Raw genomic sequence first — 27,908 nt, forward strand, 5'->3', positions numbered from 1 at the left:
AGCTGCCCTCTGCCACCTCACCCAAGCAGCCATTCTTCACACCACCTGTGAACCAAGATTGGGTAGAGCTGTACGAAATCGTGATGGGGTTGGGACATTGTAGATAGGGAGAAAACGTTCCCATCGATGGAAGCAGTAAGAACGAGAGGGCGAAGATTTAAGGTAGTTGACAAACGAAGCAATGGTGACATGAGGAAAATCTTTTTAACACGTCGTGCGTGGTTGGGATCTGAATCATGTTGCCTGAGAGTATGGTGGAGGCATTCAAAATGGAATTAGACAGTTATCTGAAGAGGAAGAATGTGCAGGATTAAGGGAAAAGGCAGGGGAATGGTACTAGGTGAATTGCTCATTTGGAGAGCTGGTGCAAACATGATAGGATGTTCAATGGCATTAGCATCACTGAATACCCACCATCAACATCTTGGGGGTTACCATTAACCAGAAACTGAACTGGACTAGCCATATAAATACTGTGGCTACAAGAGCAGGTCAGAGGCTAGGAATCGTGTGACAAGTAAATCACCTGACTCTCCAAAGCCTGTCCATCATCTACAAGGCACAAGTCAGGAGTGTGATGGAATACTCCCCACTTGCCTGGATGAGTGCAGCTCCCACAACACTGAAGCAGCTTGACACTTCCAGAACAAAGCAGCCTGTTTGATTGGCACCTCATCCACAAACGTTCATTCCCTCCACCACACAGTAGCAGCAGTGTGTACCATCTACAAGATGCACTGCAGGAATTCATCAAGGCTCCTTGGACAGCACCTTCCAAACCCACAACCACTATCACCTAGAAGGACAAGGGCAGCAGATAGATGGGAACATCACATTTATCAAAATTCATCTGGTTTAAATATTGCAATGAAGTGTGAACTGAACAGAAGTTCCCCTCCAAGTCACTCACCATCCTGATTTGGAAATATATCGCTGTTCCTTCACTGCCCTGGGTCAAAATCCTGGAACTCCCTAACAGCACAGTGGGTGTACCTATGCCACATGGACTGCAGTGGTTCAAGAAGGCAGCTCACCATCACCTTCTCGAGGCAACTAGGGATGGGCAACAAATGCTGGCCTAGCCAGCGAAGCCCACACCCCTTAATGAATATTTTAAAAAAAGGCCTGCTCCTGTGCTGTAACAATCCTGTGATTCTGGATAAGTGCTAATGGAATGGTTGACCACACTATCCTCCAGAGTGCATCCTATGTTGACCAGATCAGTGTGACTGTCCTTGCTTGGTTACAGTTTTTCCCAACTAATTATAGGCTGAGAATCTCCTGCAAGGCTTCTCTTCCCACACCCTGTTACCTCTGGAGCCCCCTCAAATCTATCTCCTTTTCCTTATCTCCGTACTGTCCCTTGGTGACACCATCCAAAGATATGAGGTCAATTTCCACATATATACTGATGATACCCAGCTCTGGCTACCTTCCACCTTTCTCAGACCCCTTCAATACCTCTGCTGTCACACTGCCCAACATCAAATCTTGAATGAGCCAGAACTTCCTCCAACATTGGGAAGATTGAAACCATTGTTCTGAGCTCCCTAACTTCCCAAACTCTGATCCATCACCACTAATTCCATCCACCTCCCTGAGCACTCAGGCCGAAGCTGACTGTTTACTATCTCTGTGGCATGTTCGCCCCTGAGCTGAGCTTCTGGCCCCATATCTTCTCCATCACAAAGAACACCTCGTTAAATCTCAGTAACATCACCGCTCACTACCCCTTGCCTCAGCTAATTTGTTGAAATCCAGTTCCCAGGCTGACATAAGTGATGCCTTAGGTCCTAATGCATTTCCATTGACGAAGAACTGGGTTTAACCATTTAGCACACTTAATTCAAGTTAATATGTCTTGTACTTTAAGTGATGGAAATTGGAATGCAAGATTTGCCGTTGTTCACACTAAAATTCAAGGACAGTTACATCTTATATATTCCTCGCTGGTTCTCTTCAAGTCCACTTTGTGGTTGAAAGAGCAAATCGGCACCAGTCGTGACTGCCTCTGCTCTTGACCCACCAGCCAGATTTTTGATCACAACTTCGTTTTAAGTTTTTCCCACATCACCCCATCCCCAGTTTTGAGGGCTTATCCTCCACTTGTGCCCCCCTGCAGCAGATTGAAATTGCGACAACTGAATTGTTCCAAGTTCGCTGACAATACAAAATTAGGCAGGAGAGTAAGCTGTGAGGAGGATACAAAGGGCTGGATTTCACGGACCTATAAAAATGGTGGCTGTGACCTGGATTCAGAAATCCTGACCCCATTTCCGCCAGTAGTGGGGGGGTTGTGGGTGGTGGTGGGGTGGGGTGGGTGGCTTCGTAACTCACACATGAAGGTTGCCTGAATTTAGCAGGGCCATTTGAACTCCGTGCTGTGTTCAAACAGACCCCATTTTCGCTGTTGCAAGGGCCTTAATACACAGTGTATGATTCATAAATTTTTAGAGTAGATGCAGGTGCTTGTGAAGGGCAGGTAAAGTCTGTAGAATTGCCAGGCTGTGAAGCTATTTAAATCCCCAGCCCTTTAAAAGTTTTTAAAAAGGCTACCTGTGTCAATGAGGTGGAGGTGGCGTGGGGAGTGATGGGGGTGGTGAGACGTGAGGAGTGATGGGGGTGGTGAGACGTGGGAAGTGATGGGGGTGGTGGGGAGTGATGGGGGTGGTGAGGGCTTCAGGATCTAACATTTAAAGAAACAGATGGGACAAAGTCATTGGAGCCCATTGTTTACCACAAGGTGGGTAGGCCTTTTAAATAGCCCACCTCGGCATTCGGCAGCCTCTGTGTCCTCCTCTGATCTGCTTCCAGGAGATGCTGGGATGTGCTCCTGTCCCCCCCCCCACCACCCCGCAGCCCCACCCCCCGGCAGGACACTTTCTCCTTGGACGGGTGCACCAAGCAGAGAAATTTCTCGATGTGCTATCTGTCTGGCAGAGCAAAATTCCGACCCAAAGAGCCTGTACAGGGCTTTACACCTCTACCCCTCAAACCTCCATTCCCCCACCGGGATGGTCTGATGGCTCTCCACTTCTTCCTCGAACAGAGGCCCGAACAATCCCCATCCACCACTACTCTCCTCCGTCTGGCTGAACTTGTTCTCACACTGAACAATTTCTCCTTAAACTCCTTTCGCTTCCTCCAAATAAAAGGTGTGGCTATGGGTACCCGCATGGGCCCCAGCTATGCCTGTCTCTTTATGGGGTATGTGGAACATTCCTTGTTCCAGTCCTACTCCGGCCCCCTCCCACAACTCTTTCTCCGGTACATCAATGATTACTTCGGTGCTGCTTCATGCTCTCGTCTGGACCTGGAAGAAATTATTAATTTTGCTTCCAATTTCCACCCCTCCATCATTTTCACATGGTCCATCTCTGACACTTCCCTTCCTTGACCTCTCTGTCTCAATTTCTGGTGATAGACTGTCCACCAATATCCATTACAAGCCTACCGACTCCCACAGCTACCTCGACTACAGCTCCTCACACCCCGCTTCCTGTAAGGACTCCATCCCATTCTCTTAGTTCCTTCACCTCCGTCGCATCTGTTCTGATGATGCCACTTTCAAAAACAGTTCCTCTGACATGTCTTCCTTCTTCCTTAACCGAGGTTTTCCACCCACGGTGGTTGACGGGGCCCTCAACCGTGTCTGGCCCATCTCCCGCGCATCCGCCCTCACACCTTCCTCTCCCTCCCAGAACAATGATAGGGTCCCCATTGTCCTCACTTATCACCCCACCAGCCTCCGCATTCAAAGGATCATCCTCTGTCATTTCTGCCAACTCCAGCATGATGCCACCACCAAACACATCTACTCTTCACCTCCCCTGGCGGCATTCCGTAGGGATCGTTCCATCCGTGACACCCTGGTCCACTCCTCCATCACCCCCTACACCTCAACCCCCTCCCATGGCACCTTCCCATGCAACCGCAGAAGGTGCAACACCTGCCCCTTTACTTCCCCTCTCCTCACCGTCCAAGGGCCCAAACACTCCTTTCAAGTGAAGCAGCATTTCACTTGCACTTCCCTCAATTTAGTCTACTGTATTCGCTGTTCCCAATGCGGTTTCCTCTATATTGGAGAGACCAAACGCAGACTGGGTGACCGCTTTGTGGAACACCTTCGGTCTGTCCGCAAGCATGACCCAGACCTCCCTGTCGTTTATCATTTCAACACACCACCCTGCTCTCATGCCCACATGTCCATCCTTGGCCTGCTGCATTGTTCCAATGAAGCTCAACACAAACTGGAGGAACAGCACCTCATCATCCGACTAGGCACTTTACAGCCTTCCGGACTGAATATTGAGTTCAACAATTTTAGATCATGAACTCTCTCCTTCATCCCCACCCCCTTTCCGATCCCCCCTTTTTTCCAATAATTTATATAGATTTTTCTTTTTCCACCTATTTCCATTATTTTTAAATGTATTTCCATTCATTGTTTTATCTCTACCTTTTAGCCTATTTCGATCCCTTCCCCCCACCCCACCCCCACTAGGGCTATCTGTACCTTGCTCGTCCTGCTTTCTACCCTTAATGTCACCATTAGCACATTCCTTAGATAATATCACCACCTTCAACACCTCTTTGTCCTTTTGTCTGTGACATCTTTTGGTTATCTCCACCTATCACTGGCCCTCTATCCAGCTCTACCTGTCCACCCCCCCCCCCCACCCCCCCCCACCCCCACCCTAAACCAGCTTATATTTCACCTCTTTTCTATTTTTCCTTAGTTCTGTTGAAGAGTCATACGGACTCGAAACGTTAACTATGTTCCTCTCCACAGATGCTGTCAGACCTGCTGAGTTTTTCCAGGTATTTTTATTTTTATTTTTGTTATGGATTTCCAGCATCCGCAGTTTTTGGCTTTTAGCCTGTAAAGTGCTATGGGTGAGTTAAGTGAGTGGGTGAGGAGGTGGCAGATGGAATGTAATGTGGGAAACTGTGGTAGGAAGAATAAACAAAATATTTTTTAAACGTGAGAAACTAATAAAGGAATGTTGAGGAAGTTGACTATCCTTGTACATGAAACACAGAAAGGCAACCTGCAGACTCAGTAAGTTATTGGAGAGGCAAATGGTATGTTGGCCTTTCTTGCAAGCAGGTTGGAGTACAACATTAAAGAAGTTTTCTTGCAATTGTATAGGGTTACCACACCTGGACTAATGTGTACAGTTTAAAGCTCTGTGCCTAAGGAAGGATATACTTGCCTTAGAAGGAGTGCAACAAAGATTGATTGATTTCTAGAATGAGAGGATTGTCCTATGAGGATAGATTGAGTGGAATGGGCCTATACTCTCTGGAGTTTAGAAGAAAGAGAGGTGATCCAATTGAAACATACAAAATTTTAGGTGGCTATTTCGCCTGGCTGGAGTGTCTAGAACTAGGGGGCATAGTGTCAAGATAAGGGGTTTCCCATTTAGGATTGAGAATTGTATTCACTCAGATGGTTAGGAATCATAGGAATTCCGACTCCAGTGAACTATGGATGCTCACTCTTTGAATTTATTACAGCTGAAATCAATAGATTTTTGGAAACAAAGAGAATCAAAGGATGTGGGGATCAGGCAGGAAAGTGGCGTTGAGATTGAAGATCAGCTATGATCTTATTGAATGGTGGAACAGGCTCAAAGGGCCATATGGTTACTGCTGCTCCTATTTCTTTTGTTCTCATGAATATATTGACATTCAGACTTGGACTTCCTCCTTCCCTCCCTTGCCTTGCTGCATCATTATGTTCATGAGTCCCAGCTGCTCCTTTATGTTGCAGGCTAGTAAATATTTGGAGGATATTTGACTGTCGTAGGCATCATAACCAAAGTCAGACCCTGTCCTTGCCTAACATTCACACACTGTGTACATTGGGAAGCACTGAATTGTGATTAGGAATGGTAACTAGCCTGTTTACCCTCCCCAGCTCAGGGGCATGAGCCAAATTGCCACATCCTAACTACTGGCTGAGATGAGTTGTCTCTGCACAGACAAATTAAACTTGGGTAAAAACAAAATACTGTAGATGCTGTAAACCTAGAACAAAAACAAAAATACCTGGAAAAACTCAGCAGGTCTGATAGCATCTGTGGAGAGGGATACAGTTGACGTTTCGAGTCCGTATGACCCTTCATCAGCACTAAGAAATATAGAAATGAGGTGAAATATAAGCTGGTAGAAGGGGGTGGGACAGGTAGAGCTCGATAGGGGGCCAGTAATAGGTGGAGGCCAAGAAGAGACTGCCAAAGATGTCATAGACAAAAGGACAAAAGGGTGTTGATGGTGGTGATATTATCTAAGGAATGTTCTAATGGGGATATTAAGGGTAGCAAGCAGGACAAGCTAGTGGCAGATGGCCCTAGTGGGGGTGGGGTGGGGGGAAGGGATCGAAATGGGCTAAAAGGTGGAGATGAAACAATAGATCGAAATAAATTTAAAAATAGGAGGGAAAAGAAAAATATATTTGTAAAAAATTATAAATTATTGGAAAAAGGGGGATCGGAAAGGGGGTGGGGATGGAGGAGAGAGTTCATGATCTGAAATTGTTGAATTAAACTTGGGGCCTTTTGGTTGGTGTGGTTTGATAGTACATTTACTTACTGGGCTGTCACTATTATTTCAGCAATGAGCATTTGTATATAGTAGTTTGACAGAAACAATTTGCTTTTGACAGGTGGAGTTTTTAAAACAGGCAACAATGTCATCTATTATGTGGAACAAAGCTGCCATGTGTCTGAGGAGGAGTCTCTGGCAGTTTTCCTGGTTACAGTTTGTTCGTCATTGTAGCTGCAAAAGGGAAATACCCAATGACAGAGCATCAGTCAAACAGAAGCCCACAGTTAAATCTGAGAAGGCATCAAAGTCAAGTAAGAGCCACGAACACGACTTCAATAAGTCAGAACTGGATGTTAAAGGTAATGCAAAGAGATTAATTGAGTTCCCAAAGAGCTTCCATGGGCCTGCTGCAGTCAGAACGGCAAAGAGGCCAGAAATAAATCTTCCCACTGGAACTTCAAGAAAACAAGATGATGCTGGTTTTATTCAGGGGTCTCGAAACATCTCCAAAGTCACGTACGCACGATCAAACTCAAAACCTAACTGTGTCCGTAACTTGGAATTTCTGAACCTTAGAGACGATGATTTTACAAAAAGAAAAATGCCAAAGATCTCTCAACCCCTTGAAAGGGAGAGAGGTTCAGAGATGCTATTTGGCATTGCACCCTGCAGCCTGGCACTTTCCCAATTGCGCAGAAAGGTCTTCAAGCTGTTTGTTAAGGAAAATCGAAGCCGGCGAGCTGAAATGCAGGGGATCTACGAGCGAGTCAGGGAAATCGGCGTGCCAGTACGTCAGGTGATGAGAAAGGTGCTTGACAGGTTATGTGAGGGCCAAGTTCACCAAGGCATTTGTCTCGAGGTGACACCACTGGACTATGTGAACTATGATCAATGCTATTCAGCAGATATTGATGGTCCTGCACTTGAACGCAGTGACAGACCGATCTTGTGGCTGGCGCTGGAAGGAATCCAGGACCCCATGAATATGGGAGCTGTGCTTCGTTCAGCATACTTTCTCGGGGCAGATCTTGTTCTCGTAAGTCAGCAAAACAGGTAACTATTTAAGGTATTTTAAATTAACTGTCGATTCCTGTGGAGCATTTTTAGCATTGTTTTGAATGGCTGTTTAACATTATCTGTAAAACATAATATAATTTTCATCTAAATATTGACATGAAATATATATGAAAACCCATATAGGTGAGGAAATTGTAGTTGGTGCATGTAAACATTAATAAATCAAATTACTTTTTAATTTGGCAGTAATTGAACATGAAACTCTGATGTCCTCAGGATGGTGGCCCTGCAAATGGATCTGTGGCTTTTGTCATCTCTGTTGTTCACTCCATTGAGGTGAAAGAATGTGAATAAAAGTTAAATAAATAGTAATGAAATAAATAATGAAATAATGAAATGGTAATTAATCCTAGAATATGGTACTTTATACTATAATTACCATCTTTGAGGTAGTATTTTTATCATGAATATTTTTTGAAAGTAAACAGGCATTAAGCCATATCAAGAGAAATTATACCAATAAACATCTCATTAATTTCTGTTGTGCATGTTGCTGTAAATGCTGTGGGTGCTTCCACAAAATTGTCCAGCAGGTGGCACTCAAACCCTGTTTATTTAATAAGGAAAGCCTTTTCTTTCTCCCCCATTGCAGAACGAGCCAGTTAAAAATTATTTCAGGAATACTGGCAAGACTCCTTGTCAAGCTGGCACAGCCCCACCATAGGGATGCCCAAGTAAGCTTTGCAGCATCAGAGTCAAAAAAAACTTTCTCCTCTCTCATTGAGAATCTACAAATAAATAGGGGCAAAATTGTTCTTTGAATTTGAGCTCCTCCTTTTAACATTGCTGCTATCTATCTGCATGTAAAATGTCATCATTGTTTTGTAAGGGGTGGGGATTAGTGAAAAAAACTTTTAGGTTGGTGAGGTATTTTGAAATGATAGATCATTTTGAAATGATTAATCATGGTGCTGTCACCAACAGCTCCTGTTTTATTTAAATCCTCTCCTGACTTTACTGATTGATAGCCGGTCAGTCATTAAAAAATATTATTAGATTATTATACTCACAGAATGATGGGCACCTATTTTGACATATTGCACTGTTAAAATTTGCATTGTGATATAACCAGAGCTGGCCTCAGTATGATTCATATTTATGGAGATAAACTGTATAAAACCTGTTCCTTCGAAGTAATTTTGAACTTGCTTTATTGATCCATTTACGGTTAACTAAGTGGCAACTCTTCTCAGTGGAGACACTCTCACCTCTGGGTCTGAAAGATGTAGACTCAAGTCCTGGCTGCAGGACTTGACCATGTAATCTAGACTGCCACTTCAATGCATTATGGAGGGAGTACTACAGTATCAGAAGTGTTATATCTTAGATGAGATGTTAAACTGAGGCCAGGCGGACATGAAAAATTCAATGCGGCTTTTTCAGAGATCTCCTAGTGTTCTGAATAATACATCCAACAATCAGTGCATCAGTCCAGATCAACTGGTCGTTCATTCATCTCAGTAATGCTTGTGGGACTTTACTGTGTGCAAATACTAACTTCAAAAAGTAAATCATTGGCTCTGAAGCACTTTTGGACATCTTGAGGTTGCAGCTCTGAAGAAGTGTCATACGGACTCAAAACATTTGCTCTGTTCCTCTCTCCACAGATGCTGCTGGACCTGCTGAGTTTTTCCAGCATTTCCTGTTTTTGTTTTAGATTTCCTGCATCTGCAGTATTTTGCTTTTATCTTGAGAAACCAGACTTAGTTTACCATGAAAGCCAGCACTTCCAACAGTGCAGCACTCCCTCAGCACCACACTGATGTGTCAGCTTTGGTTTTTGTGCTCAAGTCCTGGAGTGGAACTTGGATGCACAATCTTCTGATTCAGTGATTAGAGTGCTACCGACAGAGCCACAGCTGATGGTAGCAATATACATGAAATATTTCACTATGAATTATATATAACAGAATATCTAGTAAATTTAGAAATGTACATTACGGAGATTCAGTGCTCAGAGAAACATTGAATATTTTTGTTTATTAATGTTCACCTTGTATTGTCTTCCAGTTGTTCTCTAACACCGACTGTGAGCAAAGCTAGTGCTGGAGTTGTAGAAGTTATGACTGTATATTGCACGCCTAGTTTGCCACAAGTGCTAAAGGTAACAAAAATTTAGATGTGCAAGTTGAAGAGTATGACGGTACTTTGGCAGTGTTTCTAATAACTTTGTAATGTTTCTTAACTGATGTCTTCTTTAACTTCAATACAGGCAAAAGCAGCCCAAGGCTGGCAAATAGTAGGAACAGTTGGAAAGTCTACAAAGGCTGCCAGTGCACCAATCATCCCTTGTGCACAGTTCCAGTGGAATAAACAGACCATCCTGGTTTTAGGTAGTGTAAAATGACTACTTAGTTTGCAAATGTTGGACGAGAGTGTTTATTTTAAAAAAAATTCCGTTGCTAATAAATTGGATGTTAGAATCTACATTTAAACCTGATACAACAATGCCCTTTTACGCAGGATACTCGGGGTGAGAGGTTTCATTTAAAAGAAAAATTCTTGTAAAATGGCTCCTTTGTTTATGTTATAATGAATAATTTATGCCTTGTCAGCAGTGATTCTGCTACAAAAATGTTGATCGACAAGGGAGTCAATGGTATGGGGGGAGTGGGGCAGGAAAGTAGAGTTAGGGCAACAGTTAGATCAGCCATGAATGGTGGAGCAGGCTCAAGGGGCCGAATGGCCTACTCCTATTTCTTATTGTCTTAATTGCTCACTGATTACACCAATTCTGTAGTTGTATAGTTTTATAAAACTGGTTTGTCACAGTTGTATATGCTTTTCAAATAACACTATTATTCCCAGCTCAAACGGCTTGAGCACAAAATCAAGGCTGACACTTCAGTGCAGTACTGAGGAAGTGCTACATGGTTAAAGCTGCTGTATTTTGATTAGATACTAAACTGAGAAATCATCTATTTGCTCAGGTGGATTTAAAAGATCCCACGGTACTATTCAGGAAAGAGCAGGGGAGTTCTCCGAACGTCTTAGCCAACATTTATCCCTCAACCAACACTACCAGAAAAGATTATCTGGCCACTTATCTTCTTACTGTTTCTGGGACCTTACTGTGTGCATTGTGGCTGCTGTCCTTGTCTATAGTATAACAGTGATTGTTATACGCTTTTGAAATGCCCTGAGGATGTGAGAGGCAACATATAGATGTAAATATTTTTAAATTTCCTTGCGTCTATGCCTTGCACTGAAATAAAATAATACGGGAAAGGGAGAGGGACTGACCACAGCCATATTCTTCTGATGTATAAGCACATGGAAAGAGTAAAGGTAGCTTTACTCTGCAGCTGGCTGTGGTACTCATGACCTGAGGTGCTTAATCTGCTCCTTATCTCTATGAGTACAACGCTCCCTCCAGAATTTTTGAGTAAGCATAAAGCAATTATAATTGCACATCAACCAAAAAGTGGCATTTTAACTTGGTTCCAATTTTGATGTCCAAATGCTTGGATGTCACACTCGCTGCAGCGTAACTCTAGTCAAGGTGGCAGAGCAGTTCACTGGCTCTTCTCACAACCTTTACTGTTGTACAGACATTCTTGCCTACACTCACGCTGAGAGAGCAGAGCATGTATCAAAGCACAGGATGCCTTTGTCACTGGAATTCAGTGTTGGCCAGATTAAGTCTGATCTGCAGCATGACAGGGATTTGCCAACTGATTTTCAATCTGCAGACAATGGTTTCTGATTGGCAGGTGCAGTATTACTGTAGTCACCAAGAAACTACTATGTCATAGTTGTTTTTACATCACCAAATCACTAGCCTTTGCTTTGCATTAAACATTGAGTTTACAGCAGTTCACCTTAACACATGCAAACTTCTGTTTTCCCGCTCCCCAGGAAATGAAGGTTTTGGCCTTTCCGATGAAATCGAAAGCCTTTGTCACACAATGCTGACAATACCAGCAGGTAGAAGCTTGCAACCTGGGATTGAATCCTTAAATGTGTCTGTTGCTGCAGGTAATTGTTCATGAAATAAGTCCACACCAATTTAGGCTGTTGTATTCAGTGTAATTTTTTTTCTCCCTAGTCAGAAACAACAATTGTGCACATTGAAGACTAAACACTATAAAGAATTAATGGTCAGCCTTTGGGCATATACTTCACGTTGAATAATTTTCAGAAGAATTCTGAGCATTGCCAAATGTACATTGTGAAAGGTGTAAGTTGCACTTTAATTCAGAATTAATATATGAACTGTTCTTCGCTGACGTGCACTTTATATCAGAGGCACCACATTAACTTCTCTAATCATTTGACTAACGTGAATGTTTGCCTGGTAGCTTATGTCTTATGCTATTTTAGGCATTGCAATTTCTGGAATTAAATATTTTATATATGTAATTTTGTAGTTTGTGAGTAATGGAAATGAATTGACAACCTCTATTAACAAAAACTACAACAGAGTTTGTATTTATGAAAAATATGGGGCAGGTTAGTGTAACGTGTAGATTGATTGGGATCTGGTTTAGTTCTTCATGCGCCGGTAGTTGTCTCAATAATTGGGAGAAATGGGACAATTTTTCTGTCAAACCGAACTCAACTTCACTCATGATCCAATCCAAGATGACACCACTTTGAAGCTCAATACTTTTAACAGTGAAAATGACGAAGTTCTTCTGTACCCAGTTTTGTTCTGTTGTTGTGACTTGATTCTTTTATTTTCTTCCTTCAGGGATTCTCTTACATTGTATAGCCAGCAAGAGAATGAAAGCGTGACCAAGGCTTCTCTCCCCATGCTGGTCTCCCCACACCATTTTGAGGCTGAAGTGATTTACTTTGGACCTGGAAATATTTTAGTAGCTGTCTGTAATAATGCTTCCTGGCTGGACCAGCTAGAGTGCTGTGTACTTCTGTCCTGTACCAGTTTGTCATTCATTTTAAACCTAATAGACACAAATAATTAATAATCAAACCCAACACTGTTCAGTATCGATAATGAAAGCCAGCGCTGTTCAGTATCAGTAATCAAACCCAATACTGTTCAGTATTGATAATCAATATGATGCTGTTTTATATACTGACTTTTGTACAAACATTGTGGAATGTAAATGTTTTATTGTTAAATGTGACCATCTGCACAGTTTAAAATTTGATCTCCATCTTCTCCCTACTTTGGGGTAAGAAAGTATTTTACTTTGAAATTCCTTTTCATGTGGTCTGATATATTGTAGTCAGCTGGGAAGTTGAGTGAAAATATTTACTGTGGAATAATTTTGAACTTGTAAAAATTACAATGAAAATATAACATTATTCTTAAAGCAGTGTACATTATAATTACACAAAATTTGCAGGACAGAAACGGCCATTCAGCCCAACTGGTTAATGCTTCACAGGAGCCTCTTCCCACCCTCCTTCATCTAACCATATCAGCATATCCTTCTATTCCTCCTGTTTATCTGGCTTCCCTTAAGGTGTGGCATAACTGTCAATTGAATACTTGTATTTAATATTTTATAACTTCAAAATCCATTCTTTAAGGTACATTTAAAATAAGTCTGGTTTACTGCAAGTTCATGCCAGCTGCAGTCTGGGTAGTCTTATTGCTGGAAACTTGTTGCTGTGTTTAACTTGAGGTGAGGCTGGGTGTCACTGCAGGGAGCCTGTCTGGACCAATGGTTATTTTCCTTGTTGTGGACAGATAAAACATATTTTCTACAATTATACAAATCATGAAATAGTTTAAGAAAAATGATTATTTTTGTGGCAGATTAGATATATATAATGTTTACTCCCTCCCTTGCTGTTTTTTTTTGCCTGTCCTCTTCTTAAGATGTTGCTTCTTTGCCTGGGTACGGTTCCAAGGGCACAAGTACAAGTGTACAAAGTGACAGACAGAGAAAGACCAGTTGCTTCATGAGCTCGGTCCCATTCAGCCGTGTTGCAATTAATTGACATGGCTTGTAGCACTCCCACCCTCCAGCAGGTTATGTACAGGAACTGGGCGGGTGGGGGGGTGGGGGGAAGAGGGGGAAGGATTAAAAAGAAACCCTTGGCCAATTCAGGGACAGAAAGAATGCTGGGAAATTCTCAGCTCCCTGAAGGTGATCAAGAACACGTCCTAGGAGATAATAATGACCACAAAGTACATTACCCAACATCCCACCTACCTTTTGTCTGCAGCAATAACAACCTCCAGGATCCTGTCCAGCAAATCTGCATCTACTGCACAAGACTTTTCAAAAAGCCAATGATCCTCTGACATCTAAACTAATTCTATGCGTACACAGCTTGTATCCATATCTTCTCATTCTCCCTAACGTACATTTTTCAAATAATCTTTTAATGTGTGCACAGTCTAATTCCTTTATCGTTTTAAATATTTATGTTGTCACCCTGAAGTCCACCTGCGCTTTTCTAAAGTAAAGAGGTCCAGCTCCCTGAGCCTATTGTGATAGTTGTAGGAATATAGTTCCTACCCTAAGCCTCCTCTAGGGCCTCTGTATTGTCCATCATGTGAGTGGACCAGAAGCAGGCATGGTATCCTGGATGAGGCTTGACTAAGGTCTTATACAGGGACACTATCGTGCTCTTTGTTTTGTATCGTATCCTCTTACTATACTTCCTAACACCCTATTTCCTTTTGGCATATCCTCTCGCTACTGCTCATGGGCCGTTAGACACTCTCGCTTTCCCTACCCACCACACTACATTTATCAGCAACAAACATTGTTGCTGCACAGATTTCCCCCATTGCTTCCAGATTTTACGTTTGTTCATCTTAAGAGTTCTGACATCAGCACAGATCTTTGTATCACCTGCAAACTTGCAGAAGTACCCTGCCACCTTCACCTGAAAGCTAGTATACAGGTACAGTAGGTAATAAGGAAGGCAAATGGAATTTTGGCATTTATTGCTAAAGGAATGGAATATAAAAATATGGAAGTGTTGTTGCAACTGTACAAGGCATTGGTGAGACCGCACCTGGAGTGCTGTGCACAGTTTTGGTCCCCTTACTTGAGGAAGGATGTAGTTGCACTGGAGGCGGTTCAGAGGAGGTTCACTAGATTGATTCCAGAGATTCCGGGGCTTGTCTTATGAGGAGAGATTGAGCAGTTTAGGCCTATGCTCGCTAGAGTTTAGAAGGATGAGAGGAGATCTAATTGAGGTATATAAGATGCTAAAGGAGATAGACAAAGTAGACATGGAGTGGATGTTTGCCCTTGTGGGGCATTCTAGAACAAGAGGCCATAGTTTTAGGCTAAGGGGTGGTAGATTTAAAGCAGAGATTAGGAGGACTTACTTTTCTCAAAGGGTCATAAATCTGGAATTCACTACCTCGGAGCGCAGTGGATGCAGGGACGCTGAATAAATTTAAGGAGGCGATAGACAGATTTTTAATTAGTAATGGATTGAAAGGTTATGGGGAGAGGGCGGGAAATTGGAGTTGAGGCCGAAATGAGATCAGCCATGATCGTATTGAATGGCGGGGCAGGCTCGAGGGGCTGAATTGCCCACTCCTGCTCCTAGTTCTTATGTCCACCCAGATCACTGATGTATTATGTAAGAGTAACATCCCTACACTGATCCCTGCAGGGCTTCACTAATAACCGGTCTTCATACAAAGCCTCTGCCATTAATGAAAGCTCTGTCCATGAGAATGCAACCAATTTCCTGTCAAACGCCGAATCTGATTTCAATCCTGTAGGAATCTGTATTGTAACCTATTGTGAAGCACTGTAAGCTTTATGGAAGTATAAATGTACAATGTCTTTCCTTTATCCATTCACCTGGTAACATCTTTGAAGAATTCAACCATATTAGCAAGTCTTCATGAGATGTCGCCTCACTTGGTGCAGCCTTAGAGGTTTGAAATTCTTCATATCCATTGTAAATTAGCAATAAGAGAATTCTGTTGTCCCTCTTGTCTCATGTCTTCCTAAAAATATTGACTTCTGGTGAGTATGTTCCATTTGTATTAATCACCCTCGAGTACCTTGCTCATTTCTTATGTGAGCTGAGACAGTGGGTGCTAGTGAGTTATTTGGCCATTAGGGGCAGTGGAGTCAGAGCCAAAATTGTTTCTGTCCTCACCTAAAATCCAGGTATATGGAATATGAGATTCTGAGAGGGTAGTTTCTCCTGGCTAGAGAGTCTAAAACTAAGAAACATAGTCCCAGGATAAGGGGTCAACCATTTAGGCCTGAGATGAGGAGAAATTTCTTCGCTCAGGATTGTGAATCTTTCAAATTCTCTACCTCAGAGGGCTATGGGTGCTCAGTCTTTGAGTATGTAAGTTTTTGAGCTCTAAGGAAATCAAGGGATATGTGGATTAGGAATGTAAAGTTGAGGCCAAGGAAAAGCAGGCTTGAGAGAGCAAATGGCCTACTTTGGTTCTTATTTCTTATGTTCTTCTGTTCTAATTGGTAGGGGAAAGAAAAACGAGCTGTGATTCTGTCTCCTGATTATGATCTAGTGCTGGGCACCAATTGGCACCAGGAAATCCGACTGACTCTTTTGCCTTTGCAAGAGCTGAGCTGCCTGAGATTAACTACAACAGCTCAGAATAGAAATTGAGCCTGGATTGTAATGTATTGGACTGTACCTTTACCCACTAGGCTATCAAGAAATTGCCAACTTGTTAATTCCTTTTAATAGAAGATAACATTTCTGAAATGGTGCCTATTAATTAAAAGGAAAATTTTATGACCTAGCCTAAAACTCAAGCCAGAATGAGAGCAATCGCCCAGAACTCAACCTATATGGTAACTATGTTTCAAAGCTTGAGACAGTTCATAGATTCATTAAATCATATAACGGTTATGGCACAGGAGGTCATTCGGCCCATCGTCTCAGTGCCACTCTCCGTTAAAGCTAGAAGATGTTTGATAGAAGCTGGAATACAAGTGTGCTTCACACAGAATTCCTGTCTTTTACATTCACTTAGTAATTTACTCAGGGTAGCTGAGTCCCAGGTTCTCGAGATGTATGCTCAGCTAAGCTGATCTCAACCGGGGTAGTGGTAAAGATGCAACAATTCACATAAACAGAGGAGATAAAAAAAGAATTAAAAAAAGAATCTCAGCATAAAAGGCTACTAAATGAATGTTTTTTGTCAAATGCTTTTTATGTGGATGTGCTTGAAGTCTATGGTAATTCAGTAATAAAGATGAGATTGGCTGAGGCTGATATTAAATTTAGTTGCAACTGAGCAGTGAAGGACGGATTCTGGCAGTTTAAAAATTGTTGGTTACAATGTTTACTCTTCCAGATAGTGCTCATTAATGTGATTGTCATGCCTGTAAAGCAACACGGGCTGCTTTTTGTTACCAGTCTGTCTTAGTGCCTGGTAAAGAGTCTGCTCACTTTGCAAGGGTGAAGTAAGATTGAAGCAGTGATATTTTAGCTTGGTAAGTTGGCTAGCTTTGCTAACCATTTAAGCCAGATTTCCAGTGCACCATCGTGTAAGTTTCCCCATTGATATCTGCCAAACACTACCACCCTCTTTCTTCTGTCAAACATAGGTCACGTTTTGGACCGCACAGAAATGAAATTGTACCTACTTCCTGAAGTTTTATTGAAATTTATTATTGGGATGTGGGTGACACCGCCAACAAACTTTTTTTGCCCATCCTTAGTTGCCCTAAAGGTTTTCGGTCATGTGCATGCCAGTCTGGGTTGTGATGCCAGGACACTGTACTAAAGGACAGTAGTGAGCCTGTTGTTTTTTTATGACAGTGGACATTTGTCTAGTACCAACCCATAAATTACCAGATTTATTGAATTCTGTTTCGCAATTTACCATTAATGGGTTTTCAGCTCACGACCTTTGAATTGTTAGCCCATAACTACTGACTTATCGTAGCCTATGGGACCCTAGTGATTGGTGTCTATATACAAGCAGTTTCTGAATTTGTGCTTTTCATTGCTCTGTGGAGCCCCGTATAACTAAACTTTCATAAAAACAAAAACAATGTTAGATCAATAGATTGATTATCCAATGAACACAAGCTGTGTTATCATTGTGCTGACTGAATACACTGACAGTTCCCATTTTCAGTCTGCTTTTAGCAGGTGAATGCAAATCTATAATAACTAATTTATTTCAATCAATGATGGTCCTTTTGGTACAAAGGATTGTTAAATATCTTCAAGTGTCACATTCTGGAAAGGTCTTTACATGTCATGTATTCTGCTTTAAAGGCTGGCTAGAATTATGATTATTTATTGTCCTGGCAACATAGGACATCTGGAACCTCTTCATATATCCCAATTAGGTCTTACATTATTATTTTTAATGTTATAGTCATTGATTGACTAGTTTACTAAATCGCAAGCAATAGCTGCAGGACAATAAGGATTTGTTTTTCAAAAAAATACTGCAAGTGGTGAAAATCTGAAATAAAAACAGGAAATGCACAGCAGATCAGGCAGCAACTGGAGGGGGAAAATCAGAGTTAATGTATCATGATCGATAACCTTTCATCAGAACTGGAAAAAATTAGAAATGTAATAGGGTTTTAAGCAAGTGAAAGGGAGCGGGTAGGGGAAAATAAACAAAACACTGTAATAGGGCAGAAGACAGGAAAGATTAAATGACGAAAGGGTTGGTGGTGCAGGGCCAAAGGGTGTGGTAGCGGGACAAGTAAAGAGACAAAGGAAGTATCTAGTAGTCGTCTGGTAGTACAGAACTTGAGTATTACTGAAAAAAGACATTTGAAGCTTTTCGCCTTGCACTCATCAGGACAATCACAAGAATACCAATGTTAGGGGAAGCAATAACTTTATACTGTATGAGAAGAGAGTGCTGATTGGTTGGCAAGTGGACTCTGGTAGAGGTGTTGCCATGTAGAATGCACCAGTTAATGGTGACTGACAGTTAACTGCCAAGCATTGTTTGAAATTTTAAACCAGGCAGCTTGACTCTGATTGGTCAAGGCATTGCCTTGAGGAATGAACCAGCAAATGGCTGTCACTTATTTTGTTTAGCAGAAACAGGTGAAATGTGTGTACATGTTCTTTCTGTCTGCAAAGAACAGGCCCTTTGTATCAATATATGTGGATTCCAGTATGCACAAATGTGCCACACTGCGAGCCCAACTGACAATCTTAAATTGGTTGTGGGCATAATTTTTAGCACAGAGGATCATTTAGCAAATGTTGTCCAATCGCGGAATCACATCTAATGTTGGACACGGTGTTTTGAGTTTTGTAAACACGGGCAGGTTGGGTACGGACTGTACCTTGCCCATTGTAAACAGTAACATGCTGCTTGATACAATCCGCCAGTCTCTGGAATGTACAGCCTACACACCTGGCATCACACTGGCACTGAAATTCATATACCACGTTACTCATTTGTGTGAATGGCAGAACATCTTTTTGACTTGATGGCAGCATCGTGTTAGTGGTGGATACCACTCGTGTTGCTACTGCATTGTAGAAGCGTGAAACAGCTAGCTTCACCTGTTGCTCAAATTTTTGAGATACCTTTCCCTTCCAGGGTAACCTTGAGGTAGACTATGCACTTTTCAGGGCCACAAGTGATGTAGGGGCCTTAGGCCCTTTCATGAGCTTGCGCGATATACAGCACGAAATGATCTGATCAGGGTAGCCATTATCCCGCAGAATGCCTTTGTTGCACCCCATTTCAGTATTAAATAGGTCAGCCAATGGCTTAGGCTCTATTTACAAGGTTGCCAATAAGGCCAATCTTATAGCGCGTGCAACTGTAAGAATCCCAACACATGTATTGACTGGTGAAGATAGGCTTGCAGTAGACTGTGGTAGAGAACCCCCGGCAGATTTTTCAACTGGTACATCAAGGAAGGGGAGTTCATTTGACTGCTCCATTCCAAAGGTGAATTTGAGTGCAGGATGGAGCCCACCATTAAGACATACAAGGAGATTATTACATGCTGCTACTGATTTAAATATTGCAAATGTCTCATCCACATATCGGAAATATGCAAGTGGTGGGAAATTAGGTGTCATTACATCGAAGACACATTTCTCATGAAACTCAACAAAGATCTTTGTGAGAGCTGGGTCTCGAGGGGAGTTCATGGCAATACCATCTATTTAGGCATACATGATGTCATTAAAGCTGAATTCAACTGCACGATTTGCCAAATTCATAAGCTCAATGAATATTGATTCACACAATGGTGGCAGGTCTAGATTAGCATGATATAGTGCTGCAGCACAAATATCTATGGCTTCCTTAAGTGGAATATTAGTGAATAGGCTAGCAGATTCCACTTGCCAACCAATCAGCACTCTCCTCCTACAGTATAAAGTTGTTGCTTCCCTTGACATTGGTATTCTTGAGGTTGTACCGATAAGTGCAAGATGAAAAGCTTCAAATGTCCTTTTGCAGCAATACTGAAGTATCTAGTGTTGTAATATGCCTTTAAGGGATAGCAGCATGACATCACTAGAAAGGAAGTGTGTCATGCAACCCAGTTTTAGTTTCACTTTTGCTTTTGAGCGCGTACACACACACACAGTTCTGTTGCTGATGTCTTCAAATTTTCTACCTTTGTATAGCTGTTCTTATGTGCCTTTTCTAAATAAATGAACCCAGAACAGTTTACCCAATCCCTTATGACTGCTTGGTGCCTTTATATCATTATAACAGCACAATATCTAGAGGAGGTGGGAATGGCAGTAGGATGAACGGCTGCCGCCTGAATGCAAAGAAAGAGAAAAACAAGACAGTAAAACCAAAACTTGCAAAGAAAAAGGAAACAAAATGGGGGCACAGGTCATGGTCTGAAATTGTTGAACTCAATGTTGAGTGCCTCATCAAAAGATAAGTTACTGTTTCTGGACCTTGCATTGAGCTGCATTGGAACATTGCAGGAGGCTGAGGACAGGTAGGTCAGCATGAAAACAAGGTGGAGAATTAAAGTGACAGGCAACCAGAAGCTTGTGAGTCATGCTGACAGACTGAAAGGAGGCGTTCGGCAAAGCGGTCCCCCAATCTGCATTTGGTCTCCACCGATGTAGAGCACCTCGTTGTGAGCAGTGAATACGGTATAATAAATTGAAATCATTGCCAGACAACAGCAGGTTTGCTGACAATGTTAGGCCTGGACCTAAGAGAATGGAGTGCAGCAAGTTCTGATGATGCCACCACCAAATACATAAAACACTCTCCTCCCCTTTCAGCATCCTGAAAAATCTGCTCTCTTCCCCAATCCCTGGTCCACTCCTCAATCACCCCCAATATCCCCTCCTGCTTCCCATGGCATTTTCCATGCAAGTGCAGTGGATGCAACACCTGCCCCATTACCTCCTCCCTTCTCACTGTGCAAGGCCTCAAACAATCCTTCCAGGTGAAACAGATTTATATATACCTCTTTCGATATAGGACACTGTGTTTGCTGCTCCCAACGTGGTCTGCTGCACATTGGCGCGACCACCCAGTATGGGTGATCGCTTTGCAGAACATCTCCATTCAGTCTGCATTGTGGCCTCGAGCTCCTGGTTGTCCATCATTTTAATTCTCCGCCCTGCTCCCATGCTGACTTCTCTGTCCTTGGCCTTCTGCAGTGTTCCAATGAAGCTCAATATAAGCTTGAGGAACAAAATCTAATCTTTCAGTTAGGTACTTTACAGCCTTCTGGACTCAGCATTGAGTTCAACATTTTCAGACTGTAACCTCTGTCCCCATTTTGTTTCCTTTCTCTTTGAAGCTTTTGGTTTTTACTGTCTTGTTTTTCTTTGATTTCAGGCAGCAGTTATTCATTCTTCTAACATTCACACCTCTTATAGAAACATCTTTTGTTTCTTTACTTATCCCATTACCACTCCTTTGGCTTTGTACCACTAACTCTTTTATTATCTCCCCTGTCTTCCACCCTATCACAGACCTTCGCTTTTGTTCTTTCTCCAACCCTAACCCGTTACACTTTTAAAGCCTATTACATGTCTAAGTTTTCTCAATTCTGACAGAAGGTCATCATCCTGAGATGTTAACTCTTGTTTCTTTCTTCATAGATGCTGCCTGACATTAAGGAAATGTTCAAGTTTCTTCCAAATGGTTTTATTGTCTATTTTTCTTCTTCATTCCTCTCAAAGGTGCTGATCCTTGCCTTTCGGTGCTTCAACTCGAGTGTCCGGTTTTCACGCATAAGCCTTGATGAATAATAAGATAAAAGCAAAAAACTGCGGATGCTGGAAATCCAAAACAAAAACAAAAATGCCTGGAAAAACTCAGCAGGTCTGGCAGCATCTGTGGAGAGGAACACAGTTAACGTTTCGAGTCCGTATGACTCTTCAACAGAACTAAGGAAAAATAGAAAAGAGGTGAAATATAAGCTGGTTTAAGGTGGGGGCAGGGGGACAGGTAGAGCTGGATAGAGGGCCAGTGATAGGTGGAGAGCACCTCTATCATACCTTGATGAATAATGTTGGCAACAAGTGGAGGGTAACACGGGGTACCTTGTCCTCAATCAACAATCACGTGCATGTTTACAACACTGGACTGCGATCCAGGGAGGGAGCAGCAGCTCAGTTTTCCTTCCTTACCAATTAGAACATGAGAAATAGAAGCAGGATGTAGGCCATACATAGTCTCCTGAAGCTACTCGGGCTTTCAAAAAAATTGTGGCTGATCTTTGACTTCAACTCCACTTTCCCACCTGATCACCATGTCGACTGATCCTTTAGAGCCCAAAAATCTATTAATCTCAGTCTTGAATATAATCAACAACTGATCATTCACAGCCCCCTCCCACTCCCCTGCCCTTTCACCATAGCCCTGCACACTTTCGTCCTAAGAATGATCAGAACGTTTTTTTCTGTGCTGTTATTTCTTATGATTGGTATTTGCTCAGGTCCCTGCAGAGAGCTTTCGAAACATGTCATGGGATATTTTGCACCAACTTGAAATAATATTTTGATGAGGCATTAAAGTGGTACAATTCATACACAGGCTTAACATCTTGTGCAAAAAAAAAAAGAGCACTTACAGCAGTGTAGCACTCCCTCAGATTCTACACTGAAGTGTCAGACTTGATGCAAAGCAAAATCCTATGAATGCTGGAAATCTGAAATAAAAACAAAGTGCTGGGAAAACTCAGCAGGTCTGTGGAGAGGGAAACAGGGTTAACGTTTCGAGTCGGATGTGACTTCTTTGGAGTTCCACAGATGCCGCCAGACCTGCTGAGCTTTTCTGGCACTTTCTGCCAGACCAGATTATTTTTCAAGACCTGAAGTGAGGACTTAAACCATCAGTGACTGGATTTTTAACCCCCCACTGGGTTTGGGATTGGAGGCAGGTGGGCCTACAAGTGAGCTTGACCGTCTGGCATGTCGGTTCTCTGGCTCCATCCTGTCTCCGGGCCACGTTTGCAGCAGCAGGACTGGGGCTAGCAGGGCCACCCACCCACAGGCTCTTTAAGAGCTTAATTGAGGTCAACAAAGGAGGCCAACCGGAATTTTCCAGTCTCCAGATTCCCAACACCAGCAGGAGCCAGTTTAGGTGTTTGAAGGTGAGCACCCGGGAGCAGGCCGGGGGACCAGTACTCCAGGCAGGCCTATAGGCCCCCTTTCTGTCAGCCTGGGTTCAGGATCAGGCACAGGGTACCATGTAGAGGGGCTCTCCACCTGCCTCCAAACCCACACCCAAAGTGGCGACTTGGCTGTTGAATCTGTTTTCAATTCAAGATAAAAAAAGTTTGGAGAGCTCCAACCTGAAGCGCCCTCTCACCTACTTGCCTTCCATTACAACCTGCTGCTCCTTCCAAGCTGGAAGGCTTCTGATTGGCCTTCCATCTTAGAGAGCCTGCCCAACACCTTCAACCTTTAATTGGCTGGAGAACCTGTGTCCAGGCCAATTAAGGAGGCACCACCGTGAAAATCCCAACGATGGACCATTTCCACCTCCCCCACCCAGGGTGGGTTCAGGATCCAGGAACAGTCCTGGGGCTGAATTTTGCCGTCAGTGAGCAGGGGGCGGGGCCCGCTCGCCGACGCGTAAAATGACGCAAGATGATGTCGGGCGGAGCCCCCAATGTCATCCCGCCCCATTTAAATTTTCAGGAAGGCGGGGGCACAGCCAAATCAGCTGCGGGCCCGCCGACCTGTCAATGGCCAATTGAGGCCGTTGACAGAATCATTGAAACAATTAAAGGACCTGCCCGTCCAACCTTAAGGTTGGTGGGTCGGCCAGGAGCCCCGGCGGCAAATAGAGAAAACATGAAACCTCATCTACCGGCGGGATGAGGTTTCATGTGGGATTTACAAAGTTTAATAAAATTTTAGTGTAATTGATGAACATGTTCCATCTCATGTGACATTGTCACATGAGGGGGACATGTTAAGGATTTCTTTTCTATTTTTAACGTTTTTTAAAGTGTCAGCGATCTCCCTGATGCTGCACTTAGCCTCAGGGGGATGTGCGCTCTGTCGTGCGCATGCGTGAAAGGGCAAACTCTCGCATTTGGGGAATCCCCCCCGCCCGCACAGGGAATGCATAGCGCTTCCCGTCGGACGTCACGCTGGGTGGGCCTTAATTGACCCGCCCACGTAAAATGGCGACGGGGCCCGCTTCTCCGGTGGGGATTGGCTCCCCGCCCGCCGGAGATTGGGTCGGGCCCGCCCGCCAGACAGGCAGAAAATTCTGCCCCTGATCTCTGTTTCGCACCCCGGAGAGAAAATCCAGCCCACGCTTTCTACTTTAGAGGCAAGAGTGTTTCTATCTGAAGCCAATTGTAGCACCCCAATTGCTGTCCTAACTTCAAAGAACTAACTCGTCACAGGTGAAGCTTTGAACTGGTGGACCTACTGGGGTTTGTATAGTCAGATTGTACAGTTATCAATGAAGGCAATCTAGGCTAAAACAGAAAATGCTGGAAAAAACTCAGCAGGTCTGGCAGCATTTGTGGAGGGAGAAACAGAGTTAATATTTCGAGTCCTTATGACTTTTCTTCAAAGCCAATTTAGGAGCTTGACAGTCTTGTGATGGTCGATGCTGTAATAAAATCCACCAAATAATCAGAATCAGAAAATAACCTAACGTGGGGAAGTGCAATTCTAGCACAAGCTCCACTTAGGCCAGACTGAATGCACTATTTTGGGGACAATTTTTCCCATATGCAGTTTTTTTTTGGAAAAATATACTTGATTCATAAGATATCTGAAAGAACATTACGGAACATTTCCAAATGGCCATCACAAAAAGCGCAATCAGATTCAACCTTTACACATGGATCACGAGGTGCTTCAATACAATCAACGAATATTACAGTCATTTCAATAGAATTCCCATATGCAGTTAATGAGAGAAAGGTTCAGTCCATTGTTAGGGCAGTGTGCAGACACCCTAATCCTGCATCCTAATACCTGACAGGGAAGCGCTTGATGATGACACTGGGTGAAAAACTGTTCTGTTCCTCCTCGTCTCAATAAGCACAAAATAAGTCAAATAATAAAACTGATTCTGCTTGTGCTGTAAGATTCATTTGTATATACTATCTAATACTGATCTAAAGGCTGAGAAATACAGAGTCACTGCAAATTAGATTACTCATGCAGATAATTCTTATCTTTCTGGTTCCCACTTCTTTCTGCAGTTTCTCTCCCACAGTGAAAATACTCATCCTGGACAGATTTACAAGAGTAATAAAAACAAAACCATTTCAAAACAAGATTATACCTATACACTTAATTATAGTTTTCTCATAACAAATCATATTTTCATTGCCTTGATGCATTACTTCAAGCCATCAGCCTCAGAAATATTTCTTCTGCAATATCATTTAATTTGCAACTGAAAATGGTTGATCAACAGCAGATTGTTTGGCTTTCAAAGCATGAATCTTAACACAAGGTTTTCAAAGCTTCTCTGGTGCCTAAAAGGGAATGGAAGAAGCATTTTTTGTTTCCTGGGGGGGGGGCGGGGGGGATGGTTTTTGTCTCGTTGCTATGTACAATGACAGTGTAAACGAGAGTGGGAAGATTTACCCTAGTGGGTATTCCTAGTGAACTGGTGAGCTTATTCGAGAATTAAAATATGTTAATAATTCCACTCGAAATACTGACCACAGGAGATTTTCACACACTCGTTTATGATTTCTGTATACAAAGTGATGGCAGGCAGTCAAGTCCACTGGTGACGATACAGGTTATGCTTTCTTAGGATGTGATGGGTTGCAGATCCTTCCACTTGGCTGGTGCCTGTGGTCCTGAAAGCTGCTGAAATCTTCGTTCACGCCTTGGCTGCCTCTAAACTCGACTATCCCAATGCCCTCCTAGCCAGCTTCCTATTCTTCCATCCTCTTTAAACTTGAGCTTATCCAAAATACTGCTGCCTGTATTCTAACTCACACCAAGTCCCGCTCGCCCATCACCCCTGCGCTTGCTCACCTACATTAGCTCCTCGCCCAGCAACACCTCAATTTTAAAATTTTTATCCTTGTTTCCAAATCCCTGAAGGGTCTCACATCACAAACCCTATCTCCATAACCTCCCCTAGCCCTACAGCCCCCCACAAGATCTCGGCGCCCCTCCAATTCTGGCATCTTGCACATCCCGATTTTAATCACTGCACCACTGGCTGCCATGTTTTCAGCTGCCTGGGCCATAAGCCTGAAAACTCCACTTCTCTTCCTCTCTTTCCTCTTTTAAGGGGTTCCTTTAGATCTACTTCTTTCACTAAGCTTTTGGTCACCTATTCCCTTATGTGGCTCAGTGTCAAATGTTTCATAACACTCCTGTGAAGCACTTTAGGATTTTTTATTGCATTAAAAGGTGCAATATAAATGCAAGTTGTTGTTGCTATTGTTAATATTTTTGATAGCTCACAGGAATGCCCTGACCTGGCACCGAACTATACAAAATAAGAGTCCTTTTCTGCTCAGTTCCTTCCTTACATTCTTGGAGGCAAGGATTCTGGTACAGTTCCATGATCGAGCACCTCACTTGGGTGATTGTTCATATGTAGCATATATATATATGCATATGTTTGTGTGTGTATTGTGTCTCAACAGCAAGTCTTTAGTTTACCTTTGAGGGACATCACACCTGAGGCAAATCCTTACCTGATGCACAAACATGCACATCTTCCGACTGATAAGGCTGGGTAGTGTTCAGGAGAAGGAATCTTGGTTGATTTTCCCCATCCCCCCTTCTTAGACACTCAGATCAATTCTACCACCCAATTGCTGCCTTGGGACAAATCAGCTGAGTTAGGCACTATCTTCTTCTCTGACATCTGGAATCTTCCATTGTGCGATGCATATCCAGTAACATGAAGGAAAATGTTGACAGCAATGTTTTTCCCGGTGTTGATATAAAACACTGTGTACATCATAGAGGCAATACATTTCTTGGCTTTCTAAGATGATTGATACTGATGTTACTGAAAAATACTTATGTAGTGCTTATAATTTACCACAATTTCGGATTTAATTTAAAGTGATGTCTATTAATATTATAATATGCCGGTTTGGAAGAGTCGGTGCTGTTAGTGATGCAGTAAAAAGTACATTTCTAGACATATTGAAATGAAGGAAATATGTAACCAATGAAGCAGCACACCATTATATATAATACAGTTTGCTTTTTCTTTTTCTGTTCTGCTATTATTTGCTTTGTAAATGATTGTATTTATTTTTAAGTTTCTACTTACACATTATATTTTGTGGTTTTAATGGTTAAAACATACATACACTGTAGCACAGTAATGTTTTGGGCTGGAAAAACCATTGGTTAAACAAGCCAACCCTTCCAAACATCCCATTAGTTTCCTTATCAAGTTTCTCAAACGAATAACCCTGTATCCCTATCTCTGATAGGAATTCATACTAATTTTTAAAACACACCATGGCTTTCTGTTCCACCACCCCTGACTAGTAATCTTTCCCACAGTTCTGCTACCCCCTTATGAAAAAAGAATGCTCAAGTATTTTATTTGCTTTTTACGTTCCTAACTTTAAACTGCGACACTCCCTTCACTCCTGGCAGAATTCTGTGTCCAATAACTTCCACTGTATCCAACTTCTTCATAAACATTTTAAAGATCTCTGTCAAGCCCCTCTTCCACCTGCATCCTCACCCTTCACCCTCTTCAGGTACCACCAAGAGGATGTTGACGACATGGATCTTCATGCTAATTTTGCTCTGGAGGCGTGGGTCATCTTCATTGGTGGTACATTTAACCAGTTTGCGAGGCTGTTTAGAAAGATCGTTCTTTGTCTACCCCGATCTCTCTTACCATCGACCGTCCTTCTTCACTACCTCTCCAAAAGGATAGGTAATCTTTCCTCTTAAACTCAGGTTCTAGTTTCAGGAATCTGCCTTGCAGCCCTTGA

At 42.7% G+C, this 27,908-nt stretch overlaps 1 protein-coding gene across 3 annotated transcripts; it reads left to right on the plus strand.

Annotated features, from left to right (window-relative positions):
- mrm1 (mitochondrial rRNA methyltransferase 1 homolog (S. cerevisiae)) lies at window positions 1-27,908 on the plus strand. 3 transcript variants are annotated; one of them, XR_013577482.1, is made up of 6 exons: window positions 1-162; window positions 6,671-7,605; window positions 9,640-9,733; window positions 9,842-9,962; window positions 11,678-11,809; window positions 12,323-15,505. XR_013577482.1 is itself a non-coding variant. In XM_078547953.1 (6 exons), exons 1-6 carry the CDS (start codon window positions 127-129, stop codon window positions 12,364-12,366), a joined length of 1,350 nt encoding a protein of 449 aa, XP_078404079.1. In that variant the 5' UTR covers window positions 1-126; the 3' UTR covers window positions 12,367-15,505. The 3 variants fall into 3 exon arrangements, 2 of the variants coding, with proteins under 2 accessions (XP_078404079.1, XP_078404078.1); XM_078547953.1 differs by lacking the exon at window positions 11,678-11,809 and adding an exon at window positions 11,488-11,607; XM_078547952.1 differs by lacking the exons at window positions 11,678-11,809; window positions 12,323-15,505 and adding exons at window positions 11,488-11,607; window positions 27,669-27,908 and having other exon boundaries at window positions 92-340.

This window comes from Cetorhinus maximus, chromosome 9, assembly GCF_964194155.1.
Source record: "Cetorhinus maximus chromosome 9, sCetMax3.hap1.1, whole genome shotgun sequence".
NCBI classification, from domain to species: Eukaryota; Metazoa; Chordata; class Chondrichthyes; order Lamniformes; family Cetorhinidae; genus Cetorhinus; species Cetorhinus maximus.